Source organism: Hipposideros armiger, unplaced genomic scaffold (genome assembly GCF_001890085.2).
Source record: "Hipposideros armiger isolate ML-2016 unplaced genomic scaffold, ASM189008v1 scaffold_174, whole genome shotgun sequence".
In the NCBI taxonomy this organism is placed as follows: Eukaryota; Metazoa; Chordata; class Mammalia; order Chiroptera; family Hipposideridae; genus Hipposideros; species Hipposideros armiger.
The window spans coordinates 1,941,155-1,961,394 of record NW_017731524.1 but is presented as its reverse complement, the minus strand read 5'-3'; the positions used below and the strand labels follow the sequence as shown (position 1 = coordinate 1,961,394).

Genomic DNA, 20,240 nt, shown 5'->3' with positions numbered 1-20,240 from the left:
GTTTGGGAATTGCATAATTCTCTTATGCCAATATGGTGTGATACCATTTATCGATGCAAAATATCAAGTGATGTAAAACACTGAATTTAAGAAATTCTTGGTATGTTGCTGCTTAAGTCCTAACATCAGGGCTACTTTCTTCTACCAAGAATTTCCCTGACTTTGGCTGGAGGATTCTGAGTGAGAAAAATAAACTTTAAATAGCATGAAGATATCTTATGATTTCTTGCAATTGCTCATAAATGTGTTCTGCCGTGTTCTGATTACTAGCTTATAGTGCTATTTTACTGGGAAAAACTTTCTAGGAATTGGTGCTGAGGGAAATGACTGTGGCTATTATTATGAATTTGATGTCATTTACGAAGCATAATGATTATAACGTGGAAGACACTGTGGTACACTTGATTTCCAATTCATCCACTGATCACATTTTAAAAATTCACTTCTAAGTCTCAGTTTTAAGGTAGAAGAATACCTTATCAGAAACGGTGCAATGTTTCTGGTGCAGCGGTGCAACGGTTAAAACGGTTAAGGTTCTCAGGTTGCTCTAAAAATGACCCATTTAGCTCATGAAGTGATAGGGGGGGAAAAAGGATAACAGGAAAAGAAAACAAGAACAAGAATAAGAATAAAAAATAATAGTGTGAAATATATATATTTTTAAAAACTATGTATTTAAGCACATAGAACACACAGGGAAAACAAGAAGTACAATTTTTTCATCTTTATAATACTTGCAATTAAACAAAAATGATTAAAAGAAAATTAGCAATTTTTTCTTGATCATGAATATCAATGACTACAGAAAAGCCAGTTGAATTAGAGGAAATACATTCATTAATTCAATAAGATACTCATGAACACTTTCTTTTAGCAAACATGTATTAAAAAAAGCCTATGATCTACACAGGTACTGGGAATACACACTTTCTACCTGGAGGAGCTACCAGTCTATTGAGGAAGATAGGCAAATAATAGAAATTATCGTAGTGTGCTAAATGTTACGAAAGGGCACAGGAAAGAATGAAAACTAATTCTGACCAATCTGGTGAAGAGACAGAGAAATAGCATTCTGGTAGAGGAAAAAGCATAAGTGAAGGGTGATCTGCTGAGAAAACTGTAAGCAGTATAGTACTGATGGATAAAACATATGGTATGTGGTGAGGGTTGAAGCTAGAGAAATTTAGGTGGGGATTTATGATGAAAGGACTCGTATGACAAGCTGAGTTTAAATTTTATCCGTTAGTTGGTTAGGCATGACATGATCAGATCTGTACTGGAGAGAGTCCGAAGGAAGATTTGAGCCAACAGACGGTTAAGGTCATAGTCTCTAGACCAGTGGTCTCCAAAAGTAGTTATGTGCACAAATATCCATTGAAGTATGGAAAATATTATTTACATTTATTTTAATTTTATGTATTTTTAAGTTTTAATTTTCTGTGTATGCTTGATATTATAATGTACATACCATTTATATGATGGTACATGCATATACTTTATAAATAAATATAAATACATATACATATATTGGTGGGTGCATATTTAATTATTTTTCCAATAGGGATTCATATAAAAAAGATTGGAAACCACTGGTCAAGGCCAGTTTTGTCCAATAGAAATACAATGTAAGCCACACATGTAATTTAAAATTTTCTAGTAGCTACATTAAAAATAATACAAAGCCCTTATTTCACATGATATGAAAAATTAACTCAACGTAGATCAAAGACCTGTATGTAAGAGCTAAAAACACAAATTCTTAGTGAAAAAAAAACCCAGGAGTAACTACTTCATTAATGTGGATTTGGCAAAGGATTCTCAGATATAGCTTCAAAAGCACAAGTAACAAAAGAAAAAATAGATTAACTGGACTGCATCAAAATTAAAAAGACACTATCAAGAAAGTGAAAAGACAGCACATGGAATAGGAGAAAAAAATTCAAAATATGTATCTCATAAGGGGTTTGAATCCAGAAAATATAAAGAACTCTTACAGCTCAACAGTAACAAGACAACCCAATTACAGCATTCACAACAGTACCCTGGCTATGGAAAGTTCTAAATAATTGCACACACAGATCTTTTGCACTCCTTGTACAGTGATTTCTTAGGAATTGTAATGACTGGGTCAAAACACACATGCATTAAAATTTTCAGACATTCCTCCTGAAAGGTTGTACAAATTTAAATTCTCACTAACTAGAATAAAAGTTATCCAAGGACAGGGCTTATTTATTTTGTACTCTCATGTATTACTCTAAGTGCCTCTAATAATACCTGGTACAATAATTACCTGTTCAGTAATAAAGTACTGAAGGAATAAACTTATATAAGACCTCCTTTTTCTTCATACCTAGCCAACACTGGACGTCATCAATCTTTAAGTTTCTTTTTAACTTTGTAGATAGACAATAGAATCTTATTTTAAAGTAAATTTCTTTATTTGTGAGGTTAAACATCTACATGTGTTAGACGTTTGCATTTCTTATTTAATGAACTGATGTTTATGTCCTTTTCCCGCCCATTTCCAATCTTATCTACATGGTTAATTTTCCTCTACATCTAAATTCTTTAAAAATATCAAGGCCTTCTATAATCTCTACTGAACCAACCTTATTTTCTGTTAATGTCTACTCTTCTTAATGTCCCACACACGTTTCATACATGCCTTCCACTATATCTCTACTGGTCCAGTAGCCTGAAGCAGGTAGGTTATTCCACTGCTTGAAAGCCCAACTTTTTTTTAAAGCTTCCCTTCAAGTTCCACTTCATCCACTTCTGACCATGCCAGCTTTCACTGATCTCTATTCCTCTGACTGACATAGTCTAGCACACAATACAGCACTAAATTATATATTTTGGGTTGTTTCTTGATATTTCATGCATTTTCACCTTTCTTCCCCAACACATGCAATTTATATGAAGACATGGGTCTTATCCCCTGGAGTATGTGATGAACAGAGTGGGCACTTAAATTCTTGCTGATTGATTTTGTTTAAGTGAATTTTGTTCAAATGAATACATTCCCAGAACCATAATACTGAGACTACAGAGTCTCAGTATTAAAGTACAACTAATGTGGGCCAGCTGAGTGGCACGTTGGTTAAGAGTTGGCTTGGGACACCAGCTCTGAGCAGCAGGACCCCAGTTCGGATCCCACATGAGGGCCAGTGACGCTGCGCCCTCTACAGCTAAGATGTGAACAACTGCTTGACCTGGAGCTGGGTTTCCATGAGTTGCCAGCAACGGCATAGGCTGCAGTGGGGCTGGCCAGCAGCTGGTGTGCACTTTTGTGAGCTGCCGTGAGTGGCCGTCAATGGCTGGCAAGTGATTGCCTCACCTGGGAAGAGCGCATTGATAATACCAACTTGGGCCAGTGAAGTGATGTCCTCCACAACTAGACTGAAGAACAAAAAGGACAGCAACTTGTCTGTTCCCCTTCCCCAATTCCCCAATGCTGTTCCCCCATCCCTGCAATTCCCCAATAAAATGTTTAAAAAAATAAAAATAAAAATAAAGTACAACTAATGCTTAGCATCTAAGCTTTGAACTAGTAATAAAGAAGTACATCAAGTTAATAAGGGAAGCAGGCAAATGTCACAGATACCAATTCACCTCTTCTGTATTTCAACCTTCTAAATCTTTATTTTATTTTATTATTATTATTTTTAACAACCTGCTAAATTTTTAAGTGTGGCATATTGTTGTGGTGAGTGATTTGGTGCTGTAGGTGGATTCTGTTTAGAAATCTGGGATATTAAAAATCAGAAGAGAGGAGGGGTGTTTTGTTTCAATGAAATTTATATCAAGACAAACGAAGAGTTGCTCACCTATAAGCTGTTTGTGTTTCCTTAGCTACAATGCATATACAATGAAAACAAGTCCTTTCCGATTCTTTATAATGAGTAACTATGGATACACCCAGGGAAAATGACTCCTTCTAAAGGTTATTTATTTACTTACTTTTTTGTATAGAATGTACTAAACTCAAGTAAGCACTGCTTCTATAGGTTATCTGTTAAGACACTAAAGTAGGTATAACACAATTCTTTGTAATTATATTAATTGCCATGCAATTTTTATCTGTACTAACATTAAGATTGACATCAACTGAAACTAATAGTACAGAGTATGGTTTTGTGTTTAAATATTAAATAAAATTTAACCTGTTAACTGGTAAAATTGCTCCAATAAGGGTTATCTCTTAGCTGTCTCATCACTTGACTCCAAATAAAAGTTATTCTCTTGGATCTACCAATGGCAGTCAGTACATCTGATTACTCCATACAATTCCATAATAATGTAACCCAGCCACTGAGAACATGGCAGGCCTCTATTTAAGTCTGAGATGTCAAAGCACAATGGAGGATTGATGCTGTCCCCAGTCCTTCAATGGTTCTCTTAGTATTACCAAAACTCCAAATAAGTCTAAGTATTATTTACATACTTACTAATTCGTTACTTAGTATGAAATAACACTGGGCTTTCTGATCTTTTTCAATTTTAGCAGGTCACAATTCTGTCTCTTATTATCATGACATAAAAAACGGTTCAAAAAAGGGACACGTGTCAGAACGACTCTAGCTTCAGAACACTTCAGGTTGGTCCCTGTCCTGCCTGCTCTGTTGGCAGTTATTGAGGAATAAATAGTGGTCTCATGCTGATTATCTACAGTTATATAAGACTTTCTCTATCTTCCTCGATAGGTTTGAACTTTCAAGTGGGTAATGAAAAGATTAGCATTAACTTTTAAAGGACTATTCCTAAAACCAACTCAAATGACATAAGCACAACTTTCCTTAAGGACAAAAATGAGAACTCATACATATGAGAATAAAAGAAAAAAAAAACTTTTTGTTATGCACAAAAGTTTGCTAGAGGAAACAAAAGTTTCCTCAGCTTTATTTTTTCCCTTATTACAATCTATTGTGAAAGATTCAACTTAAAGCTCTAGACAGAAACCCAAACAAAAGGTCTATAGTATGCAGTAAATCTTGCAATTTGAAAGGTTTTAAAACCTTCAAGAGGAGTCTCTGCATTCAGAAATGCCAAAACAAACAGAGAAGCACACTCGAAGACCACGTTAGTGCCTGGGTGTTACCGATTTCGTGTTGCAGGTTTAAAGAGCATTACCAAAACATGTAACCAGAAAATCTTGTTTGCTATTTTCAAAACAATCATGACCGAAACAAAAACATTGCTTCAGGTTTTCAAGTTTAGTCAAGTCAAGAAGGGCCCATTTTATTTTAATATACTTTAATTGTATAAGCCCTTTTAACTTTCCGCAACTTTGTCCCAGAAAGAGTTTAACATAATATTTAGTTATTGTTCATATGTCTTTCAAAGTTCAAAAGGCGAGTAACCTTATTTACTAATGTGTGTAAGAGGCATTTTGGGGAGTTATTTTTAAAATTAATTTTGAAAAATTAATTTTGCTACTTCTTTACAGGAAATTGGCATTATAGTATATATCTTAGGAAACTGATTGATATCAAAGAAAGTGAATTTCAAAACTAGTTTCATGTCCAGGGGGTGTCTCTAGTAATTATTTCAAGGAGTCTCATTAAAATTTTAAAACAAAATTGTTTTAAATGAAAACTCAAATTGTGCCTAGTTAAAGCTTTTGGAAAACTGGCTATTGCTCTCAAAATCAACCGCAATTTACTTTAAGAAACATAAATTGGCATAACAAACTAACATGTATTGAACTCCATGCCAGGTACTCTGTGTAAACTTTGTATCTATTTTCTCATTTTAATTTCATAATATACCTTGGGTAGCAATAGGCAACTAATGAAACATTTTAGTGGCTATCAAACTGATTAACAACAATATGGCACTCAAAAACAGAAGGCCTAAAAGTTAAAGTTTTGGATAAACAAAAAAAAATTATCTTCTTGAAGACTACTCAATGACATAAGAAAATGTTCAGAGTAGAATTGTAAGATAAAAAATTAAATTTTGAAATTACATACAGTACCCTAAATATGTAAGAAAAAATATATATCTGTATACATTTTTGAATTGTTTCCTTGGAAGGTAGGATTACCAGCAATTTTCCTAATTTTCTAAAATAAACATGTATTACTTTTATAATCAGAAATCCCCTCCAATGAAATATTACCCTAAAATACCTAAATCTGATTGTTGAATATATGAGATTTTAAATCAAATTTAGTATGAATAGAATATGTTGCGTAGTAGCTGGGAAATAAATTCCTTTGAAATTTTGATGTATTTTGGTACAGGGTGATGTTTAATGAAAACTTTATTATGCAACTATTTCATTTGCTGTTTTGAGTTTTTATAATTCACCTTAAGTTTTTTTTGCTTTAATTTCAAATGTGAAAAATTAAGTATCGATTCTCTCAAAGGCTAAATTGTTTTCCTGTTAAATAAATTAAACTTAGAGCACAAAGCCATTGACTTCTTTACAAACATCCATTACAAAATCCAATATGGATTTTGCGAACATCAGAAATGCATCAGATCCTAAAGAGGGATCTTCTGTGGCACTAGTCAGATTTGGGCAGACAGTAGGCACTCAATAAAAGTTGTTGAATGAATGGGCAAAAGAATGCATAAATGTCCTCTTTGGATATCTAGACTTACTTTGCCTACACTTAGTTTAGATGACCTGAGAAGCACTTCCTCAAAATAACCCTCTGGTTCACCATGAGAAGAATGCCTGGCACCAGCTGGTAGGAGATATTAATAGCATGCCCATTAGGCACTTGTTCAAGGCACACAGATAGCTCAGTGATAAAATCTTCAGAAATATTTGGACAGTTACGATTATTTGGAATATGAATCAGTTGTGGTTTCTTAATTCTTCACTCTAAATTTTAAGAAATCAATATCTGTTTTGGAAATTCTTAAAAAAATAAGCAATAATTGCTTTCAATTTTGGAGGAATTCAGTATTTGGGTTAAAGAGAGAAAGCTTACAATAGCAAATTTTTTTTTCTTGTGACAAGATTTTTCTGAAGGATGCAGATGCAAAAATAGAGAAGAAAATAGAAAATTTCAATTACTTAGTAATTTAGCGATCATTTACCACTGATAAAGAAGTTACTTGTCCACAAAACTATGTTTCTATTCCTCCCTAGGCAACGTAATGCTCAAAAACAGATATGCTGAAAATTACAAAAAAACCTCATCACCTTTCGTGACTTTTGGAGGGACTTGAAAAGAATGGGAATGGGATGGGACTAAAACTGATTTGTCAAATAATACATAATTTAGAGTACTTGTGTCTTTACCAGAATTAACTATTCCAGCTAAAAATTGACATTTGCTAGTAATCTATCCTTGATCTAAAATTTTCCAGATATTTAATTTAATGAGTATGAAACACAACTTCCAAACTTCTTTTTAACTTCTCATAGAATGGGACGTTATCTTACATCACTTTGAGTAGCCATGAAGACATTTCATTCTCTGAGCCACCATTTCAAAATTTCTACAAAAACAATTGTGTTAAGATGGATTGCTTTTCTTACTTAGTGTGTAATATCTCTAAATATTTAAATCAACTCATATAAAAATAAAAGATACCAAGCAGCTCTGAGTTCTCAAATACTCAGATGAAGAGATGATTCTACTAGGTATCTACTAGGTAGAGACAGTGGAAATAAACAAGAATAAGATGTAGTTGCTGGCCTTGAAGAACTTTTCATCTAGCTGAAGGAATACAATGGAAAATGAGAGCTAATGAGATCCGAGAAATGCTCTCTTGTATAGTATGAAGAAAACAGATGTTTATAGGCAGAGACATATTCTACCCTTATTTTGCATAAAGAGGCAAGTAAGGCTGGAGAGGTGGGGCCACATGAAAGAGCTTGCAAGTCTGATGGAAACACAATTGATATGTTAGCGAATTGGGCAGTGAGATGTTTTTGCAAAGCAGGGTGAATTTAGGTGGGCTAACGGAATTAAGAGTCAGGTCAACTAGAAAACCTATTAACATAGGTACAATTTTCTCTCTGTACTTTAAGCAGTATCTCACACAATAACTAGTGGATCTTTCAAAAAATTTTCTTGGGTTTTCACAGTTTTTTATACTTTCAGTCACTATATGTACACTATCACCATCTCTCTTGTTTTCTCTTTTGCTCTCTCAAGTATGTCAAGGGATGTAGGCAGGTGAATAAAAAACAAGAGGAAAAAAGGAAGTATAATTAATGAATATTAACCTAAAATTATTGGTACAAAAGCATTTGTAACTCACGAGAAATTAACGTGAAAATAAAATTAAAATTGTGTCATTATCACTGAATCGAATTATAGGAAAATTCTAATGTATGCTTCTATTCTACTGACAATTAAATTCACTTAAAAACATGAAATGCATGATTATTACTTGCTATGTTTTATTTGGTGAGCAATTTATTATTAATGCATACTAAGACTAAAGTAACTTTACTTTGTCATGCAACTCAGCACACTATCAAAAAGTGTAACGTAATAATTACATTTAGCTAGAATAGATAAGTAACACAAATATATATTGATTTTACCTTTGCTTTAGTCGTCTTTTGGCTGTTGTGGGAACATTAGCACCATAACCATAGGAAAAAAGAACCCTTTCAGCCTCATCTTCATTTTCAACTGGAAAATATTAAAATGTGATGTGAAATAACTTTTTTTCTTAAGAATCATGGCAGAAGTGAAAATAAAAGAGGTCATAATAATGAACAAGGAGCATAAGAACATTAAAAAGGGCTAATGTGTAATCTCAAACAGGCCATTTGTAAGTAGAAACATATTTCTACTTACATATGCTTGCTTGGATTTGTTCCATTTATTTTTAAAAGGTGTAATGGATTTCATCATATGACACATTAAGTTTTCTTGTTATAAAACACAATAATACAGATGTTTTATTCTAAATGATTCAAAGGCTTTTTGCATTAAATATATGTTATATAATTGTGAAAAAGTAATTATAACACCAATTTCATTACTTCCCTTCTTGATAAACAAATGGTTATTTTTAATTAGGAAAGATGTCCACTATTTTATCAACATTATCTTAACTTGCAATAATAAAATAAACATTTAAGTAGGCTCCTCTGTCAAGAAAATGTGCGGTACTAAAAATATATTGATGGCTTTTTTTAAATTACAAGAAAAAAAAATTCAGCAAAACCAGTAGTTCTAAATTTTGCTATTGTTACACAACTTCACCAAAGGAATTTTAACATGTTAATATTTTATGAGTAAAAAGTTTAAATACAATGACAATTTTACTATAAGCTGGGATTAAAAAATATTTAATCAAAGGTCATAAAAATGATTTACTAGCTCAAATAAAAGCAGTTGATGACATAATTTTGTAATATTATTCATCAACATTATTTTAATGTCAAAGAGAAACCTACTTTTAGGAGTGTTCAGATTTAAAACAAAGCCACATTTTATATTAATAAATGAAGCTATTGGCAGTCCTATCACTGTAATACACATTTATTTGTTGATTAATCCTTTTGTAGTGCAGTAAAAAGTTTAGGAATATTCCTAAGTGTTTTCCTTCAATTTTGACCCTATTTTTCATGTGGAAGCAAGACTAGTTTTCAGAGGTAGAATATTAGTAGTGAGGGCCATGTAGAAGCCAGAGGTGATGTATGCCATTGGCAATAGTGTTATCAGATGTCGTGGCTTCAGATCCAAGTTGGGTTCTCCAATTCAGCTCTATCAGAACTAGAGCTGGCAGTTAGGTACCTATCTGACTCTTGTCTCTCTTAGATAGTTCTAAATTCAGAAGGGAAAGAGATATATTTAGTTAACATCTTAGAAAACCCATCAGTTAGACATTGATGGATATCTTAAATTTGAGTTTAATACTTACCGGATTAATAACTCATGTGTTAACTATTCTAGTGGTGATTTAATTACAGAAACAATGTATTATAAAACATGGTAAAAGGTACTAAAAAGATATGACTGTGTCTTAGAAGGACAGAGCACAGAACAATTGTTAGTGAGTGCCACTGTTTTTCCTGTGCTAGAGGCATTAGGAAAGTGTGGGGACATAGACATTCATCTCCCAGACAGTGTGCTGAGAAAGTGCAGGAGGGAATTGCATATGTAAAGACACGGAGCTGCAAAAAACTGAATAAATGGGAAATGTAAACAGAAGTAGTCTCAGAGACAGAGGAAAAACTGAGGGTTGCTAGTTGGGAGGGGGTGGGGATGAAGGAGAAGGGGAAGGGACGAGACAATACAAATTGGTAACTGCAATGTGGCCTCAGTGATAGTAATTACAGTCTGGGGAATATAATAATAACGTTGTAAATATTTTTCAGGGGGCCAGTTGGACTCATGTCTAGTGGGGGAGACCACTTCATAGTTGGTGTAGAGGCCTGACCACCACACTGTATTTCTGAAGCTGATGTTGAATAACATTGTATGTCAACTATAATTATATATACATATAGTCACAGGACGTGGAGTAGAGTGTGGGAATGGAGTCAATGGAATTGTAATAGAGAAGTATGATATCTGGGGTGGGAGGGCAGTAGATGGCAGAGGGGGGTTGCTTCTGTGTGAAGGGTGAAAAGGATAACTATTGCATTGTTCTGTACACCTGAAACTAACAATAAAAAAGACAAAAAAAGACAGAGAGCTGTGAAGTTTTAGTAGTTGTGAGAAAAGGGGCTGGAGTTAATCTGGGGTACAGTGGTAGTAGAAAGGTAGGTTTAGTTCTAACTGTGAATGGGACTTGTTTGCTAGGCTAAGGAGTTCGGGTGTTATTCTATAGTCAACAAGAAATTAATGCAGGTCGTTGATATGACCAATAGATTTTTGTTGTCGATGCTGATATTATAGAAAAAAAATTCCAATAATGGGGAAAGCATGGCCTAGATTTGCAGCACAGAGAAATCTTCACAAGTTATAGTAATAACCAGTTGAGAGATGGTTCATAATAGCAACAGAGGATGGAGAAAAGAACTTGGATTCTAGACAACTGAACACATGTGGAGATGAGATGAGGCACTAGATAGAATGAGGGAGGAATCAATTCTGACAAAAACTAGTTGGGTATTTAGACAGATTAAGAATACAAGAAAATGAGTAAGTTTCAGGGAGAAGAGAAAATATAAATAATGTTAGATGTTCAATAACTGCAGGAACTCTATACAAACCTGTGTAATCTCTAGCCTATAGATAGTAATTGAAATTGTAAAAAGGGATAAGATTATCCAGAAAGTAGGTAAGTACCAGTAAGTAAGAACTGAAGAGGATGAGGGGAACACCCCCTGGGAAGCATTAGAGTTAGACAGAAGGAAAAAAAACCAAAAGCGATGTAGAAAAACAATCAGAGGCAGGTGATTCAAGGAGCCAGAGAAGAGTTTTGAGAAACGTGATAAATGCCTAGTAAAGGTTACAAGTAGGGTGAAGATGGACAGAGGACAACAAGAAATCCGATTTTCACTTTATATTTGAATTTAGTTTCTAGGCAATACTTGTACTTTTAACACCTTGATGAGGTATTTGAAAACTAAACTCCTCAAATATCCAAATAACACACTTAGGATTCCAAAAAGCAATCCAAGCGTAAACAGGAGACTCTGATTTGCTACGGTTACACCTTAAAAAATGAAGTCCAACCATCTTTATATGTTAGTTGAAATTAGATGATAATCCCTTAAATATTGTACACAATGTGGTACTACAAGAATGTTCTGTGCTTACATCTTTAAAATTTCGGTTAATCATTAAGTATTCATTAAATAAGAAAAAGAATATTCTAATTTCCAATATGCACGGATAGAGAAAAAACCTAGCTTCTTGATCTTCCAAGTACAAGTAAATATATTTTAGTCTGAGATGGTTTTAAGAAGAATTATATAATATCATAGCAAAAAATTAATTTCTGTATTCTTTATAAAGATTTTGTTAAGAAAATATTTATACATAGAGAAAAGTTGAAAAAGGTGTACAGTGTACACCCATATGCCCCCTATCTGGATTCTAAATTAAACACTACTATATTGATTTATCACTCATCTTTCCACCCCCAAATCCACCATAAATCTATCTTATTTTTTTGGATGCATTTCAAAGTACGTTGTAGACATTTGCCCTTCAACCCTCAACAGTTCAACATGAAAATCATCAACTATAATTCAATATTTATTTACAGCTTTTTAAAAAAATAAAATTTATATGTAGTAAAAGGTACAAATCTTAAGTATACATGTCAAATTTACTTATCAGTGTTAAGTGATTGCTTTTTAATTTGAAAATACATTCTTACTCTTCCTTTTTTATCTTTATACCTGTTTTTTTTCTTTCTGACTTATTTTACTAGCTAGGAGCTCAAAAACAATGTCTAATATAAGTTACGAAAATATAAATCTTTGCCTTGTTCTCTTTCTTAAAGGGAATGCATTTAATATTTTATCATTAGGTATGATTATTAGCTATAGGTTTTTTGATAGATATCCTTTATCAGATTGAGGAAATTCCCTTTTAATTTTTTTCGACAGAAGGACATACGCAAAGATATAGAGGTAAGAAAGAGTATGGAACTTTTAAAATAATATATGATAAGAAATGGTAAGGCATGAAAAGTAGAAAGATAAATGAGTCTAATCATAAAAAGTCATGCTAAGGAATTTGACTTTCAGCTTTCTTAAGACGATAGAGAGGCATTAGAGCAGGTGTATGGTATGATCAAACCCATATTTTATCAAGATTACTCTGACTCCAGTGAGGAAACTAAAGGTAAATTTGGAAACTATTACAATTATCATTGACCTTGGAAATGGAAAAAATGATAGGAATGAAATAAAAGTTTTTCTTAAATTTGCCTATAAATATAATATAGTCCTTAAAAGAAAATGTTCCCAAAATAGATTCAAATTTAACTTCAATTGAAGTTTAAACCCACTTTTATAAGAATGCCACTGTTATTTATGACTTTTGAACAAAAATAACGTACTGGAGCAAACATCATAGTCAATAGTAAGATGTTAATTTAAAATATTCCCATAGAGTCAGGGACAACACAGGAAGAGAGCATAAGAAGAAGGGGGAAAAAAGAAGAAATTAAAGGTCAAAGATTATAACATAGTAGTTTCAAAGAATTTTTATCTGTCCTTCAAGACTTATTCAAATGTCATCTCCCCTCTTACAATACGTATTCCTCACCTCCAAGGTTGAATTAATTCAGGATCTCATCTGTACTTTCACCAAGAACTGCCTATCTCTCTCTAATAGCACTTAGTTCACTACTTTAATTATCTGTTAATATGTTTGTCTCTCCCAGTAGACTAGACTAGGAACCCCTATAAGCAAGCATTATTGCATGAACTCCATATCCCCAGATCCTGGCATATGTAAACACTTAATAATTGTTGAGTGAGTGAACTAAACAAATGAAAAGATCAAATCTAACATAGTTAACCTATTGTTTTTTTATCAATTGGAGTTCCTGGAATTAAGACTAATTTTTAAAATATAAAATAGTCTGTTAAAAGAAGTCAAGAATTATATTTGAAAGAAATATACCAAAGCAGTTTTAGAAACGATACCAGGTTCCTTATGCTGCCAGAAATACAAATCTGTGTGTACGCGAGGGTGGTGGGAGGCTTACTTTCTGCAGTTTGCATTATTATTTCATCAAGCTCTTTTTCCAATTTCTCATAAATGTCTAGCCTTGCCTGATGCTCAGAGTTCTGTGCTTGAAGTTCAGTAATGCGTTTTTCAGAAGAGGCTTGGAGACTATAAAATTCTTTAGTTAAAACCTAATAGCGAAAGAAAAAAAAAATTCCAAAGGCAGAATTAAATACATTAACAGTTAAGACAAAAACGTGATACAAAAATATTTTTAGTTTTTTTCTCTTTTTAATAATTTAGTTATGAAGATGAAATAGCTCAACTGAGATGATTGAGATGATAAAATATATTTATTTCTAAGAAAAACAACTCAGTTGTTTTGAAATGAAAATTACAAAGCATTTTATTAATACATTGAATAAAAAACAAATTTAAAACTTAAAAATATTTATAGGAGTAGGAGTAAGATTAGCGTTTGCTTGTTAGAAATCAAATAATGCACTAATGCCATACTTACTTGCAGCTCATTTATCTGGTGATTGTAGCTATCAGAGGAAGGCTTATAAAGCTGTGTGTAAAAACGATATACTCATAATGAGTCCTTCAGTTTTCCATCAGAGCTTATTTCATCTAACCTTACCAAGTTTTTAATAAAATTTCTGCCTTTCTGAACAAGCATAAGCTCAAAGCAACAATCTAAATGCAAATGTAAAGTGCTACTTGGGTCAGTACCAGAAAATATCTGTGTATAGGAAAAAAAGGATTCAAAAAACTATCAAAAGTGATACAGAAGGCATGGAAATTGGAGTTATTTTGTGTAAGGACAAAAAATCCTGTATTGTTCAATGGTTACTCACTGAAGGAATCACTATATGATAATGAATTCACTCAAAAAGGAGACATTTCCAGTGACAAAGAAATGTTTTAATGCTTAAATTAAATTCCAATTATCTAGAAAGTTTACTTACTAGTACAGACTAAATTATGGAGTGGTATTACACTTGCTTCCTAACACACAGCATAAGATGTAGTGTTTCGTGAGAAGCAACAGAATGTTACAGTTAAAAATATGGTTTGGAGCCAGAAAGATCTGGATTTCAGTTCCGGCTTTGGTACTAACTAGCTGTGACCTTAGGCAATTGCTTATTCTTTCTAGGTCTGCCTCAAAATATTGTTGGAGTATTCAATGAGATGATACATTCACAGTGCTTGGCAGAGTGCACAAAACATAATAAGTGTTGAAAAATACTATTACTACTGTAAGAAATACAATTATGAAAACTTTGTATTAAATGTCTCAAAGAAATAGAAACATACAGATTTAATCATCATGAATTCTCTATAATGAAACAATTTTGAAGAAAACCTATTTTCTCTAATGACGTAAAGCTCGCCTTAAATATATGTGACTGTGTGCTTTCTGTGAGGGGGGAAAAGAAGAGGGAGATCTATTTAGTTTTTAACAAGGAGAAATTATGATTTAATTTTTATCTACTCCATTTCATTTCCTCAAATTATTTCCATTAAAATTTCCCCCCAAAGTAAACTAAACGAAACATTATCCCCCCACCATCCAAATATATTCCTTTGGAGGGTGGAGAAATAATAACATGGGAATAATATTTGTAGGATGATTTCTAGTGTCCCTGATTGGGTCAGAAAAAAGAAAATTCATGGGTAAGCATCGTTTCTTCTTGCCGGCTGGGAATGTGTTTTCTAGAGACTTATTAATTTATTATAACGAAATCACTGCACAGTGGGATAATCTGGGGCTTTCATAGAATCCATTATATTGGAGTGTAATTTATTAAGAATCTGGCTGCTGATGACATTTACTGATTCCACTGTCAAAAGAGAGGATCCGAAGACATAGAGTTCAGCAGCTATTCCCACAGAAAAGCTGATGCTTTTCACCTGTATCCCACTTCCCCCAACAAAAACTCCACACAAACAAAAACTGCAGATGGATAGCTAAAGAATCAAAATGTTAAAGATGGGATATTTCATTAAACATTATTTTAAGAAGACATTTTAAAAAGCAGTACCAATTGGAGAAGTACAATTTAAATTCTCTCTTCATAACACAGAGGAGAGATCCCCAGAAGCTTCTGATTTGGAGCCTCTTCCCACACCTCTGTACCCCATGGTGAGTTCCTTTTTACTATGGATTTGCCTGAGTGGTTGCTATACAAAATATACTACTGTTTCTGAAAAGCCAAAACAAAATTTGACTATTAGATCTATGGAAGGCTACTACAGTAAAAATTCTTTAGGAAAAACCAATATATAACATGAGTTTAAACATGAATGTATACAATAGGTCAATTGATTTTAGGAATCCATTAAATATCAAGCTCTCAGTGGATAGGTCCTTCCTTTAAATAACATGATAATACAAAATTACATAAAATTCATATAACACAAAACTACAAATCAATAATCGCTTTAAGAAGACAAAAATATAAAAAGCCAGTTTTTGGAGGGCCTTTGCCAATTGATAATTAAGAAAAAATAAGTTGTCCCCAAGTTATAAATCAATGAGAATACTGGGTAAAAGCCACAGAAAAGTACATAGTAATTACAATAATCATTAACGTGTATAAAATTATTTCTCTCTAAATTCATTTTTATTGTCTTAAGTAGCTATGTAGCTATGTGCTACTTAAGTGTCAGGTGGAGAGTAGACTTATTGGGGTTATCACTTTGTGAGGGGTGTAAATATCTAATGACTATGTTGTTTTGTACACCTGAAACTAATAATAAAAAAGTTAATTATAAAGAAAAAAAATTGTCTTAGAAACACCTTTCAGTATTTCAGAAAAATGGGTTCAAATAAAGGTACTATATTAGCATTCATCAAACCATTCATTTACTCATTAAATATTTACTGAGCATCCACCATGATCAAAGCACTGTGTTAGACACTGCTGACACAATGACAAATGTTCTACCAAAGCTCTTAGTTTTAACAGAGAAGGAAATGTAAAAAAATCCCCCTAATGTCTCAGTTTCATCAACCAGAGTGTTAAGAATCACAATTATTTTTTACAAAGGTGTTTCCGCATGTAACACATTTACACTAATAATTACCAGTCACAGGCATCCACTGACCAAGTGAATAGGTCTATGGGAGGATGGTTTTCGTACTGCAAGTTACAACTTTACAAGGTCATGAAATCAATTTGGATTGCAACCAGCTAAAAATAACAAAATAGAATGGTTTAGAAAACATCAGCACTGTATGCTGTAAAGTATTGTTTAGTGAAATGTTTGTTTCAGAAGTATAGAGAGAAAGAAAGTGCTCTCTTTTTTCGTATATATAACACCCCTCGCGACTCTGTTCCAAGACACTTCCTTAAGCACAGCCATCCAATGTGAAAAGGAAAGGCATTTTGCTAGGAATTATGAAATGTAAATCATGGAAAATATAACTTGCAATAGACGAAATTCCAAATCAGCTCATCTAATACAGTCTGATGGAAAATGTGTGGGCGAGTATGTTGGAGTAGATTATGGCTGCATCGGTTTCCGGAAATGTATCTGAAAAAGCTGTAAATGCTGAACACTGGTTTTAGAAGTAGACCCCATCTACAATTTTTACTTATGCTTCTTTAAATACGTATGTGTTTAATATCATTTTTATGTTTTTCCCTAAGGCTATATTTTTTGTGAGACCCTTTATTTTGTTAATCTTAGTTTTACTTATCAAAGTACTTTTTAGAAATGTAATCTCTGAGATATTATAATGAATACATCATTAGCTAATTAATTAATGATGCTAATGAGATTACTGAATCTTCATTCAATGTTTTTAATGAGCATTTCCTCCAAATCTAAAATATTTAGGAACATGACTGCATATAATCATACAATGCATGAATACAGCAAAATATATAATTTATGCTAATTAAAAATTTTTTTGCTGTGATGTATACCATTAATATAAACCTTTATAAGCATCTCTTATTATTTCTTTAAGGAAAATTCCTTTAACTAAGATTACTGGATCAATTTTTCAAGGATGTTAACATAGATTACACCATACTGTTCTCCAGAAGGGATAGTCCATTTCTGGCTGCATGAGATTTCCCACATAAGGGTCCTCTTGACAGCATTTTGAAAACAACAGATAGACTTATACAAAGGTAAAAAAAGTTTAAATTTACATTTCTTTAATTATTAGGAAGAACACATTTTCATTTTTTTTAATTAAAAATTTTTCTAATTTTTAAAATATTTTTTAATTTTTCAATTACAGTTGACATACAATATTATATTAGTTGTAAACAGTGTATAAACAGTGATTAGACATTTATATAAACTTATGACATGATCACCCAATAAATCCAGTACCTGTCTGACACCATTATTTTCATTTATTTCTTAGCAATTTCCTTTTCTTTTCTTGGAAACAGTCCATTTCTTCCTTCCACCTATTTATCTAGAAGAGGAAGGTATGTCCTATTGTTAAGAGGTCTTTTAAAGGTAAGGACACAGGCCCTTTCTCATACATAACCCAAATATTATTTATAAAGCTCAATGTGATATAGGCTTTGTACTTATGGAGCTCACGTGCTATGCTAATTTTAAAAGAAAAGTTTGTACATGTACCTCCAATTTTTTCTGGTATTTTTCACATTCCAACTGACACTGTGTGAGATTTCTTGCAGTTTCCTCTTGTATAAGTTGAACACGTTCACTTTCAAAAGATTTAAATTTACTTTGATGGAGAAGTTCGGTTATTTGGCTTTCTGTACTAAGTTGAAGTTCTCTGTACCTGAAAGAACAGACTAGTTTTGAGACTTTACAGAAATGATTTGATGATTTATATAAATATAAACATTACTTCTATCTTCCACACCCAACTTATATATTCAGCAAAGCTTTTGTAAATAATTTAGATAGGTGTTTATATGGAAATATGCTGTCTAGAGAACAAAGCATACCAGTGAAAAGTCCTTTATTGCTTCCTTATTTTCATTTACTTCATACAAAATAATTGCCTATTATTATTATTTTGTAAGGTTTTTAAAATAAAATATGGTAAGAGCAAATTGCAGTTATGTTGCTTGAAATGATTTCATTTCTATATATTTCGCAAGCCTTCTTAAATCTACAGCATTGTTTCCAACCTTGCTATATCATTCTAAGTCTAATCTCAGATGAAGAACAACGGCATAAAATATGCATATTAAACTGCAAATTCTTGAGACACTTGTAAAATAAAATTTTTAGTAAGTATATATATTTGGATATTACAAGAAAACATACTGTACAAATTACAAAGATAAATATATAACTACAAGTAGTCCAGTATAACACAGATAAGGAACATTCTCTTCATTCCATACGTATAACTAGTAATCAAAACATTTCCATTGAACATATAAATCACCACACATTACACATTTAAAAATGCTTCAGGTTGACTATGTTCTAATAGCAAAATACAGATGCATTATACCTTTTCAGGGAGCTATTATATGAAGCCAATATAATGCTAGATATGTTAGTAAAAATAATTTATTCAAATATTTATTGAGCTAGTCAATATGCTGGGTAAATGTGTATGCAGTGGTAGACAAACGGTTTTTTTCCCACTTAAAGAACTTAAGGTTTCTGGGCAAAGCCAGGCAAATAAACATGAAGTGTATCAATAGAGTCGGCTAAAGGCTTCATTAGGGTAATCCTGGGGTTCAACTGGGACATACAGGAACAGACCTAGCCTGGTTTGTATTGGAGGGGGGAGGAGGTGGTGGTATGGGGTGAGAAGTGTTCTAGGAAAAAGAAACAAAGTATGTGTAGGGCAAGGAAACAGAGAGTACAGTTCGTTTTATTTATGGTACGTCATGAAATCCTTGCAACAATCCATTAGGTATTTTGCAGATGAGGAACCTGAGGCTCAGAGATATCAAATAATATCTTTTACAGGAAGAAGCTCTTAGTATATTTTAGGCACAGTCTCAAATCCAACTATATTTGACTCTACAGCAATATTCTTAATTGACATTTCTGAGGTCAGATAAACTTTCCAATGTTTTTTAAAGGTCATTTCACTCTTGTAAGCGACAATAACAATACCTTTCAAAGTGTAATCACAGAAGATAGGCATTCGATATTTGCTATAGACAACTTAGGTCTCGGCACTCTATCTTTGGTAAAAGTATCTCACATTCATATTGGTGGAAGTTCCATTCATTTCCATACACGTTACTTAATATATAGCAAAGCTCTAAGGTGAATGTCAGCTTATATGTAAATATAAGAATATATAAAATATATTCTTACAATTTTATTTAAAAAATACTTTGCATTTTTTTCAGTAATTTATTTTTATTGTGAAATAAACATTATTTAATTAGTTTCAGCTGTACAACACAGTACAATAGTTATACTTTTTACCCCTCAAAGTGACAACCTCCCTCCCCCAATCCGCCGCCCCACTCCCCACTCCCCCCATCATACATATCTATTACAATTCCATTGACTCCATTCCCACACTATACTCCATATCTCATGACTATATATATATATATATATTTAATTATATATGACATACAATATTATACAACATCAGCTTCAGGTGTACAGTGCAGTGATCAAGCCTCTACCCCATCCATGAAGTGGTCTCCCTAACAAGACATGTGACCATCTGACACCCTACAAAATATTTAC

The 20,240-nt window shown here is 32.7% G+C and overlaps 1 protein-coding gene across 6 annotated transcripts in view; it reads right to left on the bottom strand.

Annotated features, from left to right (window-relative positions):
• Nucleotides 1-20,240, bottom strand: part of PIBF1 (progesterone immunomodulatory binding factor 1) — a 203,085-nt gene that overhangs the window by 92,594 nt on the left and 90,251 nt on the right. For all 6 annotated transcript variants that reach the window (XR_002125127.1, XR_002125130.1, XR_002125128.1 and 3 more), the window contains exons 11-13: nucleotides 18,177-18,342; nucleotides 13,603-13,753; nucleotides 8,519-8,609 (exon numbers count right to left, since the gene is read on the bottom strand). Coding sequence is in view for 2 of the 6 variants with exons in the window: in XM_019652149.1 (XP_019507694.1) it covers nucleotides 8,519-8,609; nucleotides 13,603-13,753; nucleotides 18,177-18,342 (408 nt within the window). In the remaining 4 variants the exon portion in view is untranslated. The remainder of the gene's footprint in view (nucleotides 1-8,518; nucleotides 8,610-13,602; nucleotides 13,754-18,176; nucleotides 18,343-20,240) is intronic.